Here is a 14,294-nt window from a genome sequence, read left to right as displayed (position 1 = left end):
TTTTTTTTTTTATCCAAAATAGTTGCAGTTTATAAAGCAATATTCTCTTATCTTTCGCAACGAGTATCGATTACTTTTTCTCGAAGAGAATACCTCTTTCATCGATCACTGTCCGAAGGAAGAAAGGAATGAAATATCAAAGTTCACATTCGAATTTCGTTTCGTTTTTACGAATGGAAATCGTAATTTCGTAAATCAAAAATTAAAAATAAAAAATTTTCGTTTCGAATCCGAGAGATAATTTCTAGAGAAATTTCTTTTTTTTAAATAATCGATTATTTCGTTCGCACGAATCCTGTTCGAAGAAGAGAGATCCAACAAGACGGAAAATGAAAGGATGAAGAAGATGATCCATCGATTCGTTCGACGAGGTATAAAAATCTTTGCCTTGAAAGATTGAGAGATCTCGAACCCGATCCTCGAACGAAATGTCGCGAGTTCGCAAACTCTCGATCGTTCTCAAGTTGAATCAATCGTTGCAACATTCTATCGATTCTTCCAAAAGATAAAAGAATACTTGTTTCTTATCTCGAACAAGATGCTGGATGTAAATGGGAGGACGTTTCGTCGTTGTTTGGAAGTCGAGATTTCAAACCTCGTCTTACTTTTCTACGAAATGGAAATTGAAAAGATTGAAATGTTGAAACCTCCGATAGAAAAATTCCATACGAGAAAAATATGAAAGTCGCGCTTCCTTTAATACGTCGCGAATCCGATCGTTACTCCTTCGTTCACCATCGAGAATCGAGAATCCCTATTCTCTCGAAACCGTGATCATTTTATTTTTATTTGGAGACGTTGCTTCGAGCTTTTCGATACCTTTCGGTCGGTCATCTTGACTTTTTGCATAAAAAAAATGATACGTTTTCGATTTCTATTGAAATATATTTTATAAAGCGATAATTCGTAGGTAAATGAAGCGAGAGATTAATTTGACAAACGGATTTAAATCGAACGAACTTTGCGACTAATGCCGTTAAATTGATCGGAGTAGATTCGACTAAATCGAACGATGCTTTGGAATAAATGCAATTTAATGCGATTTAAACAAACTTTTATCTCGCGTTTTAAAGTTTAATCTTTTACAAGTAGATATCAAATATTTTGAAACGTATATTTTTCAAATTCTTCCTACTTTTGAAAAGTTGGTATATTAAATAATATCTTCCGTACGAAAACGAAAGATTTTGTCATTTTTAATCTACTCGAGTAAAAAAAAAAAAAATAGAAAGTCTTTTTTTCCTTTCCTGAAATAAATATAAGAGAGAGAAACTGTCCGACCTACATAAAAGTGTGATCTATTATTAACGCTGTAAGAAGGTCTAAAACAATTAGATGTTCACCTTTCGTGACTCGCACGCGTGTTTCGTGCTTTTTATCTTTGATCCGTTTAAAGTAATTAGGACAATAGAGGGGATATCGTGGATAAAACTAATTCGTAGAAAAATATACGAAGCGAGCGACACGACGACGTGTACAAGTGGAAAAGACTTAATCTCTCGTTTAGCGGAAATTAGAGGGTTCTCGTCTCTCCGACACTTTCGCTTCTCGCTCGCTCTCCTTCTCGAGAGTTACTCCACTCTATCTCGGATCGTTTCAGTGGAAGAAGGTGATGGCCCGTACCACGCGCTCGCGACGAAAAATGGCGAACACGACTGATGCTCCCTCGCCCGCGAGCAGCCTTTTGTCGTCCACCACGACGACCCCGTTCACCGGCCCGACATCGACAACCTACTCCACCGAGGGCTACACCTTCAATTACACCGGCTTGCCCGGCCTGGGTGGCTACTCGTTCGAGGACTTGAATTACACGGAACTGTGGGTGGACGTGTGGAACAGTACAGAGGCCAGTAACGCGACCGAGAGGTTGAATACCACTGTATTGTCATCGGGAGGAGGCTACTGCGACGAATGGGAGGCGGCGCAGCACAAACTCTTCCAGGTAAGCTCTAGAGCGAAGGATCCGTGTACAACCTTGCTTGCGAGTAAGATTAGAAATTGGAAGCATTTGTTCTTTAACTAAAGATAGTTTTCAATAGAAATGGAATTGGGAATCGTGAGGATAATAATTTAGAAATATTTGTACGCATAGAGAGATGTTAAGAGAAACTTTGTAGCAAGGAAAATGATAGATTCGCGAAATCTATTTAACGAAATCTCGAAATTATTCGAACGGTTGCGCGAGATGATCGGATATCGACCGAGTCTCGAAGCGCGAAGCGGGAGGCGAAAATTTCTTACGCTCGCTGCTACTCGAAATAATTTAAACGATCACATCGAGTCTTAAAAACGAATGCCGTTGTGGGAACGAATCTTTAAAGGTTAAGATAAAAAGATTCGTTTTAAAACAGATTTATTGAACGCGACGCGCTTTCAATTACATTTCGAGTACACGTCTTTCTTTTCGATTATTATTCGTTGGAATAAATTCGTTTCGAATAAATGAATCGATCGTTATCGCGAAAGAGGGAGGGAAAAAGAAGAACTCCGGAGACGGTCGCTCGAATTTACTCGGCCGATGGATTTTCTCACGAGGAAATCTGTTTCGATTTGCCTTTTACCAGGCGGCGAATCTGTTCTTCGCAGCGGCGTTCCTGGTGCCGCGCTCGTTCAAGGCTTCGGTACTGGCGCTTCGCACCTTTCTCACGGCCGGCTTCATGTTGGCCGCCCTGTGGGCCGGGATCACGATATGCGCGTTGGACGCGATGCTCTGGTGCCTCGCCCTCGGCCTCCTCAACGGCATCCACTCGCTCATACTAGCCTGCCGATTTCTACCGCCCGCGCTCAGCCCGGAGCTCGCCGAGCTCTATCTCAAATTGTTCAAACCGTACAAGGTCAGCAAGAAACACTTCCAGGAGCTGGCCAAGGAGGCGAGGATATTGAAGCTGGACTCTGGTCAAACGTACGCGACGGAAGGCGTCACGCCTGCCGACGAACGGCTGTCGATACTGTTGCGTGGCAAGTGAGTATATCTCTGCAAGGAGGAATATCGATACGCTACATTTCCTTATTCCCTTCGAAACGACGAAGTTTCGAACGAACCGGTCTTATTCCATTTTCAATTCCAAATTACAATTCTTTTTACAATTCTTCCGATTGAAAAGGAATTTAACGCGTTGCGTGGATTTCGTTGGTCGCAACGATCGATCGCGACTTATTTGGAAAAATTTGTACTATTTCTGTTCCGGGCAAGTTGGGGGAGGGGGAAAGTTGGTTTGGCGTAGAAAGACGGAAAGGTGGCGCTATCTAACGAACGGTTGCGCGGAGTGCAGGCTGAAGGTGACCTGCGACGGGACGCACTTGCACTACATCAAAGCTTATCAGTTCGTGGACTCGCCGGAATGGGAGGCCACGCACGTGAACATCAACGACGTGTTCCAAGTGACGATACGAGCCGAGGAATCGAGCATCTACATCTGTTGGACCAGGATCAAGTTGCTCAGGGTACTCAGGCATAGGCCCCTGCTCAAGGTCGTCCTCAACACCCTCATCGGTAAGGACATTACGTCCAAGTTGTACGCCCTTAACGAGCAGCTCGCTGGTGTCGCCGCGACCAGTGAGACAACCACGTCGAATCCTTACAGGGGTGTCGCGAGAAGTCTTAGCGTCGACGCTGTAAACACCGAAACTGCCGGAAGAGTACGATCGACGACGTGGAAGGCACAGAGGAGGCACAGTAATCCGCGTAGCGACAGTAAGTCTCTCTTTCTAACTTTTTTCCCCTCTGACCAACGCAACGATTCTTCCTTCCCCTTTCTTCCTCTTTTTCCATTCCTTTCGAGAACGACGCGTGGTAATTTTTTCACCTCGAAAATCGGAGCAACCAAATAGAATAGCCTAGCGTAGTCTTGGAAACGAAGGATAGAATCGAATCGATTCTTCTTCTATTCCCGAGAAACTAAAATCGATCGTCAGATTTCCGTTTCGAATTTAACTTGGCCAACTTAAAATAAAAAATCTTGGAAACGGCGAGTAGCAGTTGGTTATTATCCGAGTATATAACGAGTACGATTCCCGATTTATATCGGGAGGGATTGGCAACCTCATTTCCATGCAATAACGCAAAAGCTAGCGAAAACCCATATCCGCCACCCATAGCTCGGAAACTCGATCGAACGAAAACATCAAATTCTTCCCTCCTCCCTCCGCAAAATTTCCAATCACCCTCAGAGTCTTAATTCGAGCTTCATTTCCTAAAGTAAAAGCGCGCTCGAAAATAAAACGAGCCTCCCCTCTCCCGTCGATCGATATCGCGAAAGGGATCGAAATTCGACGGAGCAAATTGTCGTGATCTCCACAGGGAGCTCCCCGTCGCGGTACTCGCACCAGTACTGGGCGCCCGTCGTGGCCAATCACTTCCCGCCGACTTCGCCGTTCACCCAGGGCCAGAACCTCGGCTACACGTTACTGCCGCAAGGTGTACAGTTCTCGCCACCGCCGCGGGCACCCTTCTTCTCGCACCAGCCGTTGACGAGGCAGCGCAGCGGAGGGGCGAGCGGCGACTACACCCTGCTACCTCAGACGCCCAAGCTCGAGAGGAAGCGGTCGAAAAAGGGGACGAGAGAGGTGAGTGAGCCGCGCCACGCTTCTTCGATTCCTCTTCTCGCTGTCGCGCGCGGCCGAATGTAAATAGGGCAGCCAGGCGAGGAACAACTCGATTACCGCGCGTACTCGAGGCAGAAAAATGAACCGATATCGAGTTAGCATGGCCGCTGGCTGCTGCCACCGTGTCCCCCGAGGCGAAACGACTTTATTCTCGCAAAAAGAAGGTAAACGAAGGGAATGTCGTCCATTCGCGAACGAAGCAGCGAAAGAAGAGAGGAGGAGAGACTCTTGAGGCGACGAGGAAACTAGCTTCCTTCCTTTCTATGAGACGACGCGAGAATGCTTTTCCCCAATTAACTTCCTTCCCTTTTATGATCGTTCGCAAAGTCGCGTGTCTCTTCAGAAAATAAAAAAAGACGTTCGAATACCGTTCGCGTTCTCGTCCTCTCCGATCGGAAACAAAGCGAATAACTTGAAATAACGTAATAATGTACGGAGTTAAATTTGAATAAGATCTGATAGATTGGGGAAAAAAAACAATTGCATGTCAGAAATATCGAGATTTGCATTAAATTAATATGCAACCGAGGTATGCAGGATGAATCGTAAATTTTATTCATTCTCCGTCATCGATCGTTAGAAACGAATTTGAATCTTAATGTTTATTACGAAGTAGATTATATTTTGAGAGAGATTAGGATTAAGTTCGTTCTAAAGGTCAAAAATTTTTGCGATAAGAATGACAAATTTCCCTATCGCAAAGCAAATTACGATAGCCAACTTTGTTTCTTTCTTCTGGGCAATGTACATTATTTCGAATCTTTTTTCCTTCTTTTTCTTTCCTGTTTCAAGAATCTCACGTTTGACTACCTTTTAACGAAATTGACGAGCGAGAAAGTTTGTCCCGTGAAAAGGAGAAGGATAAAAAGAAAGTTAATAGAGAGGTAAAGATCGTCGCGCGTTAGTAAGAGTATCAAGAACGACGAAATCGCATGCGACGCGTGAATATTTCAGTAGCACCCTGTGCCACGTGTTTTCAGCGTATAGACTAGGGCGATACAATTTTTAAAAAAGCCTCGCGGATAATTTACGGCTAATTTACGTCGTTGTCGTGTCACGAATCGAAGAAAGAACTGGGCAAGACGGGCTTTTTAATTCATTCGGCTAATTCGTTTAACAAGTGTTAAAAAGTCGTTGCGCACGACGAGCGACTCTCGATCCACGAGATTGATAGGAGAAATGCGACGATAATTCGCAATTTCTATTTTCGCGCGTGACAACGCTCGAATTAATTACAAAACACGGATCTTCCCTTTCTCGTTATTTACATTTTTCATATTTCCTTTAATTTGCTCCTTTTTATCGTAATTAAATATCGTAATACGATTTACGTCGTAGTTAAAATCGATCTCTCTTTGATATTTGTACAATTAAATGTATACACGATTCGAGGTACGTTATCATTGACATCGAGTAATTTCAGAAGAAGAAGGCATCGCGCGAAATTTGCCTATTATTCTAAGAATACGATCTCGATAATGCCCCGATAATAACCCACCCTCTTTTAGCTTTGACCTTCTCCCACGACTCCTTAGCAACGTGCCTTTTAGCGTTACGAGCCACGTGTCGAGTAAGTATGTACTTGGCGAGTCTTTAATGCCTTTCATGCCGTCGAAAAACATTTTTAAGGTCTTACGATGCTAAACTCAACGCGAGAAACGTATCATTTCTTTTTTTTTTTTTTAATTATTTTTACGCTTGTCGCGTAAAAATAAGGAAGAGAAGAAAAAAATCGTATACGATTCGATAATGGAAAAATATCGAATAATCAAAGTGTTTCCTTACAACGATAATTAATCCATCCGTAGCGCGCTAACGATCCAACCGTGCCTACAATTAAATTCGCATAACGCAGCTAAGCGTTTCTGAACGAGTAGTGGAGAAGTAGGCAAAAAGCAATTAGAGATTGGGTTAAATTAACGCTTAAATTACCATTAAATTCTCGGGCGAGGATGGAAATTGGATGGAACGTAACGATAGCCAATAATAATTTCGTATTTTTTGGAAATGTTGCAGGTAACGTTCGAGACGCCCGTATGACGGTCGCTCGACGGGGAGGGCCCTGCGAGCGTACCTCTTCTTTCGCTATCGCCGCAGCGTTCCGCCTAGCCCCGTCGAGATCTCTCGCCACGGTTGTTGTTCGTCCTCGAAAGTACGTCGCCGCGTCGATCGGATCGTAGCGAGTCTAACGGCCTATCGCCAGCTACGGTGCGCGATCGTGTCGCATCCACGGACGGACACGGACGGACTACGAGCGCAGTTTCTCCAACTGTGCGCCTGTGTGCGTGTGTGCGCGCGTGTGTGTCCGCGTGTCTTGCATAACGCGTGCGTCTGTTTACCTGTGCGTGTGTGCGTGCGTGTGTGTGTGTGTGCGCGCGCGCGTCGATGCTCTGCAAACTCCGTGATTAATAATAAGCCGAGCAGCGGAATCTTTCGTAGCTCGAAATGGACGAAGAAAAAGATCAGACCATGTTCATATCCCGCAAGTGCTACTACGCCTTACACGTAATAACTGATAATGTTACACGCAGAGAGCCACGTGCACCTACATACCTAAACGGAAATCTTAAACCGTGTGTTCGCGATCGATGTACCGGTGAAAGGAGCGCGCGTGTACGGTGTTCGCCCCTGCACACCAGTCATCTGTCCTTCTTCCTTTTCTTCTTCTTCTTCTCCTTCTTCTTTTCCTTCTTCTTCTTCTTCTTCTTCTTTCTCGTCGAAATCTGGGAGAGGAAAGTGAGACGAGACTTTGGAAAGAGTTTGGAAGAACGAAAAGTCTGGGTTCCACTAGGAGGAAACTGGGACGAAGAGGAAAGTTAGGCGAGCAGGTGATGACGAAGGAGAGGTCGGGAAGAGGGAAGAGAAGTCTGTCGGTAATTGGAATCACGCGCTCGATCGTTGGAACATTGGATCCTTCGAGTTTGAAGAGGATGGATGAGAAAGTGGAGGAAGAAAGGTGGGTTCGTGTTTTATATTCGAAGAGAAAGCCGACGAAACGGTTGTCCTCCAACCCCTGTTAGAGAGATGCTTTGTCTCACCCTCGTTTTCCGTTTCGCGTTCGTTTACACACGAGTGATCTCCGATCGGTTCCCGATCCATCGTCGTAATAAAAAAGAAAAAAAAGAGGAGGAGGAGGAGGAGAAGGAGGAGGAGGAGGAGGAGGATAGCCCGAGGGAAATTCGCGTTTGCTAATTATCGGTGGAATAGGAACGCGAGAACGGCGAACACGTCGGTGAACGATTCTAGAGAACGATTTAAACGAAAATTTAAAGGAAGATTAAAAAAAAATTAGATTATATTGTATACTTCTGACGAGCGTTGACGCTCGCGTACACATTTACATCGACTGTGATTATAACGGATATAATTATTAAGTCTTTCAGAAAGAATACCGAGTATCTAAACACAGAAAACTGGGTATGGGAGAAACCGAGTTAACGAGTTGAAGAGATTTAGAGGGTCCTCGAGATCGGTAAGTTCAAAGGCGTGACCATTGCCGTTAATTTCCGACTATACGAAGAATTTCGCGTAATCGCTTTCGATATTTTTTCTTTTTTTTTTAACGAAAGTCTAATTAATTCGTAAAATTTACGTATATAAAAAGAAAAAAGAAATTCCAATAACGAAGCGTAAATTTTCGAGCTATCTCAATCTTAAGGAATCGAATTGTCGAGTGTGTTTAACGCGAAACAAATTTCGATCGAATGATTCGTTTCTTTAACGAGCCACGTTTTTTTTTTTCCGAGAAAAATGAATTTTACGCAATTAAGCAAGGAACGGAATCGAAAGGAGAACGATCGAAATTTCAAATCGAGTTCATTTAGTTCATTTAGATGAAAAAAGGAAGCGATTAATTTCGATGGGGGACGAGCGATCGGCTCGGCGACTCGTTCTATCAGAAATTCATCGGCTCGCGTGTCCACGTCTGAACTGGGATATCGATCTCTCGAGGACGGAGTAATCGGGTAGGCGAGGTCGAATAAGATAAACGAGTGGAAGAAAAAGAGAAGAGAAAGGGGAGGAAAAAAATGCGAGAAAAATGCAACGCAGAATTTCGAACGACGGAGATAAACGACACGGGGATCGTTGCATCCATACCTGAAACGATAGAAGAAAAAAAATCGAATGCGAATAAAAAGGAGAAATAGTGGGTAGAACGAAGAAACAACAGGTAATACCGTTTAGGGGTAACGATAACGGGAGAAAGAAAGAAAAAAACGAATTTTTAAAAGAAGAAGAGGAGAAAACGACGAAGATAAGAGAACGAACGTAATCTCCAGATGTAACGCAATAAGTGCTTCGTTAAAATGAAAAAAAAAAAAAAAACCTGCAATAAAGTGCTTCGAAAATAAAATAAACCAAATAAAAAATAAATAAATAAGTAAATAAATAAAATAAATGAATAAATAAATTAAAAATATAAAACTCGTAGTTGATTATCGAGAGGATTAACGGAGCAGAGGTATCGTTTAAAACGCGAATCTTAGGGTTAAATTAATTAATTACGTACGCGTCGCGCGAGAATAAAGAGAAAATAAAAGGAAAATAAACAGAGATAAATAGAGCACGTGTAGTAGAAGCAAAAAAAAAAAAAAAAAAAAAAGAGACGAATATTAAAAGAAAAAGAAAAAAGAAAAAAAAAGAAGAAAATAAAACAATGTGTGTTTGTATGTTTCTATGTTTATATAATCCCCGCGTGTGAGAGCGAGGCCGTAGAAGATCTATCGAGACGCACAAACGATTAAAACGAAAAAAAAAAAAAAAACGATTTCAAAAAAATAAACAAAAGGAAAGGGAAAGACAAAGGGGAGGGGGAGGGATAAAGGGAAGGGGAAAGGGGAAGGAAGTGAAGAGAGTGCGCGCGCGATTCGAAAATTAAAGTCGTGACAGCGTTATGATGGGACAGAGAATAGGAAACAGGTGCGTGTTTGATGCAACAACAACGATGCAAGCGAGCCGTTACGTTTTGTTGTAAACGTGTTCCGTTGCGTCGATCAGCCTTGTAACTCGTGTACTCTGCGTTGTTCTTGGGCTACGTTCGTCGGAAAATATATCCTCGCGATCGATAGAACGATCGTTGTAAAACGGACGATGTGTTTGAACGTGGAACATATGTTGCAGTTGATAGCCACTGCCGTAGAAATTGTGAATATAAATATGGGTAACGTAAATTTAGAGAGATATTGGGTTGAACGGTTGAAGTGAGTTTGGGAACATCGTTTCGGTTCTCCGACGAGTTATTGGGAAAGCGAATAATTAATTTTTACGTTTCTTTTCTTATTTGCTGATAAAAATCGCGTATTATTAATTTTTATTTATATTTCTATCGCGAGAGAAAGAGAAAGGCAGAGAGAGAGAGAGAGAGAGAGAGAGAGAGAGAGAGAGAGAGAGAGAGAGAGAGAGAGAGAGAGAGAGAGAGAGAGAGAAAGCGATAATTATATCATTATATTTGACCGCGTTTATAAATATTTTTACGAACAAATTTCCTTTAAAAAAAATATTCTTTGAATGTAAAATAATTCGCGATACAACGAAATTCAAGGTAACAATAATCCCAAACTTACGAATACGATAGTATAAGGATCGGAGATGAGAAATGTTTCGTTTTGTTATTGATTATTCGTCGAAATGATACGAATGATATTTTTTTAATAATTGTACATAAACGTAAAAAAGAAAAAAAAATAAATAAATAAATCGTGTTTACCCATTATCGAACGAAAATGTACCTGTTTTTTAATTAATCTCGAGACGACATTTATCTCTCTAGATTTACTACCAGCTTGAAAAACAACGTTAAAAATATCAATGTTTCGTCTATTTTCAATCGTGTCAATATTTTTGACAAAAATCAGCAATTTAGTCATGTTATACGAACAATATAATTTGCAATTAATATCTTGTTAGCGAAATTAAATATTATTTACAGTGCGACGCAGAATTTTATTAAAGTTATTGGAACAACTTCGCTTCGCGCCAATCACGTACACGAGAATCAATTATTCGTATATGCATTAATTATTATTTACCAACGATTTTCAGAAAGGATCGGGTTCGATCAGGTAAGTTATCCATTAATTACAATCGAGATAAAAATACGTTTGGAAAAAAAGTCGAGGAGGAAAGTCGAGCAAATTTTCGTCGAATCTGATAATTCCATAGAGAATGATTTAACGAACTTGTACGATACGCTACTACATGGATATCGTCCAATTAATGAAAATGAAACGCACACGCCGCGTGTTACGCGCGAAAATCACGAAAATCGCGTTGGAGAAGAGAGAAAAAATGACCTCTTCCAGCTTGGAATAGTATATCTATGCTTTTCTAGCAGATGTTACGCTATCGTATACCTTTGATATTTAATCCGCGTAGGAAATAAACGAGTTCTCGATCGATTTCGATCGACCTAGTGTAAAATACACGCATAATATCGTAATCTATAGTCTTCTATGACAATACGTAAGAGTAGTAGAGATCTCGGAAATCTAATTTCTCTGTGGTCGTGTCGAATACAGCGAACACACGGGGACACACATATTTACATAACGACGCGCTTATATTTTTATATATATGTACGGTAAGAGAATTGTAAAATAATATCGTTATATATTATTGTACATAGGAGACAGTAGTATTATACAGTACGATGATCAATCGCGCGTTCTAGCGTTTCGAAATTTTTTAACACGTTTCCGTGCAATCGTATTCTTCGAATAGGTCGCCGTGCATCTCTCTTTTTATTTCCAGTCGCACCTTTTCTATTATTTTGTCGATCGATGTGCGTTCTTTCTTCAACGAGCATCGTATATTTCGTTTGAAAATCATCGTTGAAAAAAACTTTTTTTTTTTTTCTTTCTTCTTCGGACAAATTCGATTTTGCGCGTAATATTATTATCTCGTACAACGAGATTTTTTGCAATCGTATTAAATCTATGCAAGTTATACGAATGATACGTTGGTTACATTTTTTTTAAAAAATATCCTAAGAAATACTATAAAATTTGATCGATACGTATTAAAGAGAAATTATAACGTTTTCGTCTTTCCGTAGCAAGAAATTTCAATACAATTTTATGAAATATAATGAATGAAAATGGATTCACAATTGATAAAACTTTGTTTAGAAATTTTAATTAAATTTTCACGACTCGTCTCGTACTTTTCGATTTCTTAGGGCCATTATCCTGAAAGAAAGAACGAGATGCAATCTGAACTGGCAATCTTCGTCCGTTAGTAGCCCATTCAACAAGTTACATTATTTCGATTAAAATTTGCAAGGCTGACACTTGTCGCTAGTTCCAGATGTAAAGCATCTGGCGATTGATTCGTTGAATACATCGGATATTGCCAGTCGAAGAGATAAATATTGACTATAGAAAGCAAGACGGCCGGTGTCGATCAGTAGTAATGGTATCAGTAGTAGCGAATCGTACAAATCAGACACTGCTCCGAGCCATCGGATCCTCGAACACTCTTATTATATCTCGTACACTTTTTCTTTTTCTATCGAGTTTCGAAAGAAATAAATAGGAATAAAAATCATTGAAACGATATAAAAATAGATATGCTTTATTTCTGGATAAAAGTCGTAAAAAACGTTTCGTACGTTGAATTGGAAATATAGAAAGTGAATATTAATATGTAAGAATTCATAGAAGATAAAATATATCGATAATGGAAAAATGTTACAATCGTTGCAAATATCATAAACGTTATATTTACTTTATAATTTTATACTTATTTTGCGTTATAAAATATATAATAAAAATTAATCGATAACGTTTTAAAATTCGACGAATACGAAGTTTAATATTTAACAGCGTGAAATTTATTTATTTTTTTTTTTTTTATTCCAAAGAAATAAAGAAACATCCCATTTCTCGAATATTTCTATTCTATTTTTGATAACGTTAACGTTAGATAGAAATATGATAATTGGAAGAAGCATTGCCACGATGTTTTTATTCCTTATTGTCGAAACGGAAATATTTTAATTGAACTCGATAGTAGAATTCCTTCCACGTCAACTGCGTTATAGGTCATATTTTTCCCCCATTAACATCCATCGCAAATTCACGTGGAAACGTACGATAAAAGAGGAAATTAATTATCGTTCCATTTGTTTTGGTAAATTCAAAAGTATCTTGAACGAACGTCTGTCTCTACAGTATCGTTATATCCAATTATATATCGCATGTATACGTGTTTCTCTAAAGCAACGATCGTTTCTTAATTCCCGACCGACCAATTTCCAACAATTCTTCCTCTTTGATCCGTTCGTAAAGGATAATCCGTTTCCGTTTCGATTTCATTTGATGAGAAAAAGATGAATTTTGTTGGGAAGATGAGGGAAGAAAAGAAAAAAAAAAAAAGAAAAGAAAAATGGAAGAACGTAAACAGCAATTATGACGTCGCGTAATGAGAAAGATGGCGTGGAACACACGTTCTACGTGTCCCGGTTCCTCGAATCCGTCGATATTGGCATGAAACCAGCTGAGCGACGAACGTCTGGCTTGATTTTAGGCCGAGTTATTTACATACGAATGGAGACCGAACCGAATGCATTTGCCAAACATTTTTTTTCTTCTCAACCCCCGCTCCATACGCTCGATATTTTCGACATCCGCAGGCCGGTCGCACGGTACGTCTCGTATAATAATGCGAACAGCAATGAGTTTGGATAGAGGACAGTTGGTGATTCGTCGGATGTGCACGTTCAATCGTTAATTGTTTAACCGATAATGTCGTTTCCGGCCTCCACGCTCCGAGCGTAATTAGCACCTGAAATAGCTTTTTCGCACGTCCTCTCTCTACCTCCTCTATTTTCGCGATCGCTTTTCAACTTTAATTTCACCACCTTTAAAATCCCGCAAATAATTCCGCGCATCTACGTAGATTTACATACGCGGTATAAATTTCTCGCCAGATATTCGTGTTTCCTAATTTTGCAAATTTTTTGCCGATTATAAAATTTCTAGCAATTTAAAAGAAAGATCGTCCGTTCGTGCAAATTCGTATTTTCCGACGAAACGTAGCGTTTCCGTGCACCACGGTATAAAACGGAATAATCCTTTTTTAAACGTTGTTTCGCGTTAACCGGTAGAGCAGCGAACGGAAAGGCGTGTAAGGGTAATTGGCATCGAGACGAGAATCGGCGAAAAGAGATGAGAAGAGGAGGGAAAATTCGCGCATGAACGAAAGAACGAANGAAGAATGGAATGATAAGAAAGAAAGGAAAGGGGGAAAAAAAAAAAAAAGAAAAGAGAAAAAGAAAACGAGACGATGGTGAATCAACAAGAGCACTGTATATTATATTACTATTATTTATTATTATTACGACATGTTCGTTGACTATTATGTTAGAAATAAAAAGTACATTGAGAAACTGGCCGAGTAAAGTAAATCTCCGACAAAACGTACCACTTTCCTCTCGAGATCTCCCTTGTTCATCCCATTGTAACGCTTCTTCTACCCCTATCGTCTCCACTCCCGCCCCTTTTCGCTCTTTATAGTCGTGGAAACAACGAAGTAGAAGCGCGAGGGTACTCGAGCCGGAAGAAAAGCGGAACAAGAGACGACTGGTGATGGCTGGGGGCCCGCTTCGGAACACAATATTTGCCATTTCTTCCTCATCCATCCAAACTCGAGGATGATTCCACGAGTTTCCGCTACTCGATCCTTCGTTA

General features: G+C 40.7%; 1 protein-coding gene across 2 annotated transcripts in view; it reads left to right on the top strand.

The window, feature by feature from the left end:
- The window catches only part of LOC102681620 (blood vessel epicardial substance-A-like), a 39,865-nt gene extending 32,953 nt beyond the window's left edge, over nt 1-6,912 (top strand). For both annotated transcript variants that reach the window (XM_006610805.2, XM_006610804.2), the window contains exons 3-7: nt 1,601-1,942; nt 2,565-2,962; nt 3,273-3,694; nt 4,301-4,566; nt 6,622-6,912. In XM_006610805.2, the coding sequence (XP_006610868.1) occupies nt 1,613-1,942; nt 2,565-2,962; nt 3,273-3,694; nt 4,301-4,566; nt 6,622-6,645 (1,440 nt within the window). In that variant the 5' untranslated portion in view covers nt 1,601-1,612 and the 3' untranslated portion in view covers nt 6,646-6,912. The remainder of the gene's footprint in view (nt 1-1,600; nt 1,943-2,564; nt 2,963-3,272; nt 3,695-4,300; nt 4,567-6,621) is intronic.
- Nucleotides 6,913-14,294: the final 7,382 nt, after the last annotated feature.

This window comes from Apis dorsata, unplaced genomic scaffold (genome assembly GCF_000469605.1).
Source record: "Apis dorsata unplaced genomic scaffold, Apis dorsata 1.3 scaffold_78, whole genome shotgun sequence".
In the NCBI taxonomy this organism is placed as follows: Eukaryota; Metazoa; Arthropoda; class Insecta; order Hymenoptera; family Apidae; genus Apis; species Apis dorsata.
This window is presented reverse-complemented; position numbering and strand designations above follow the sequence as displayed.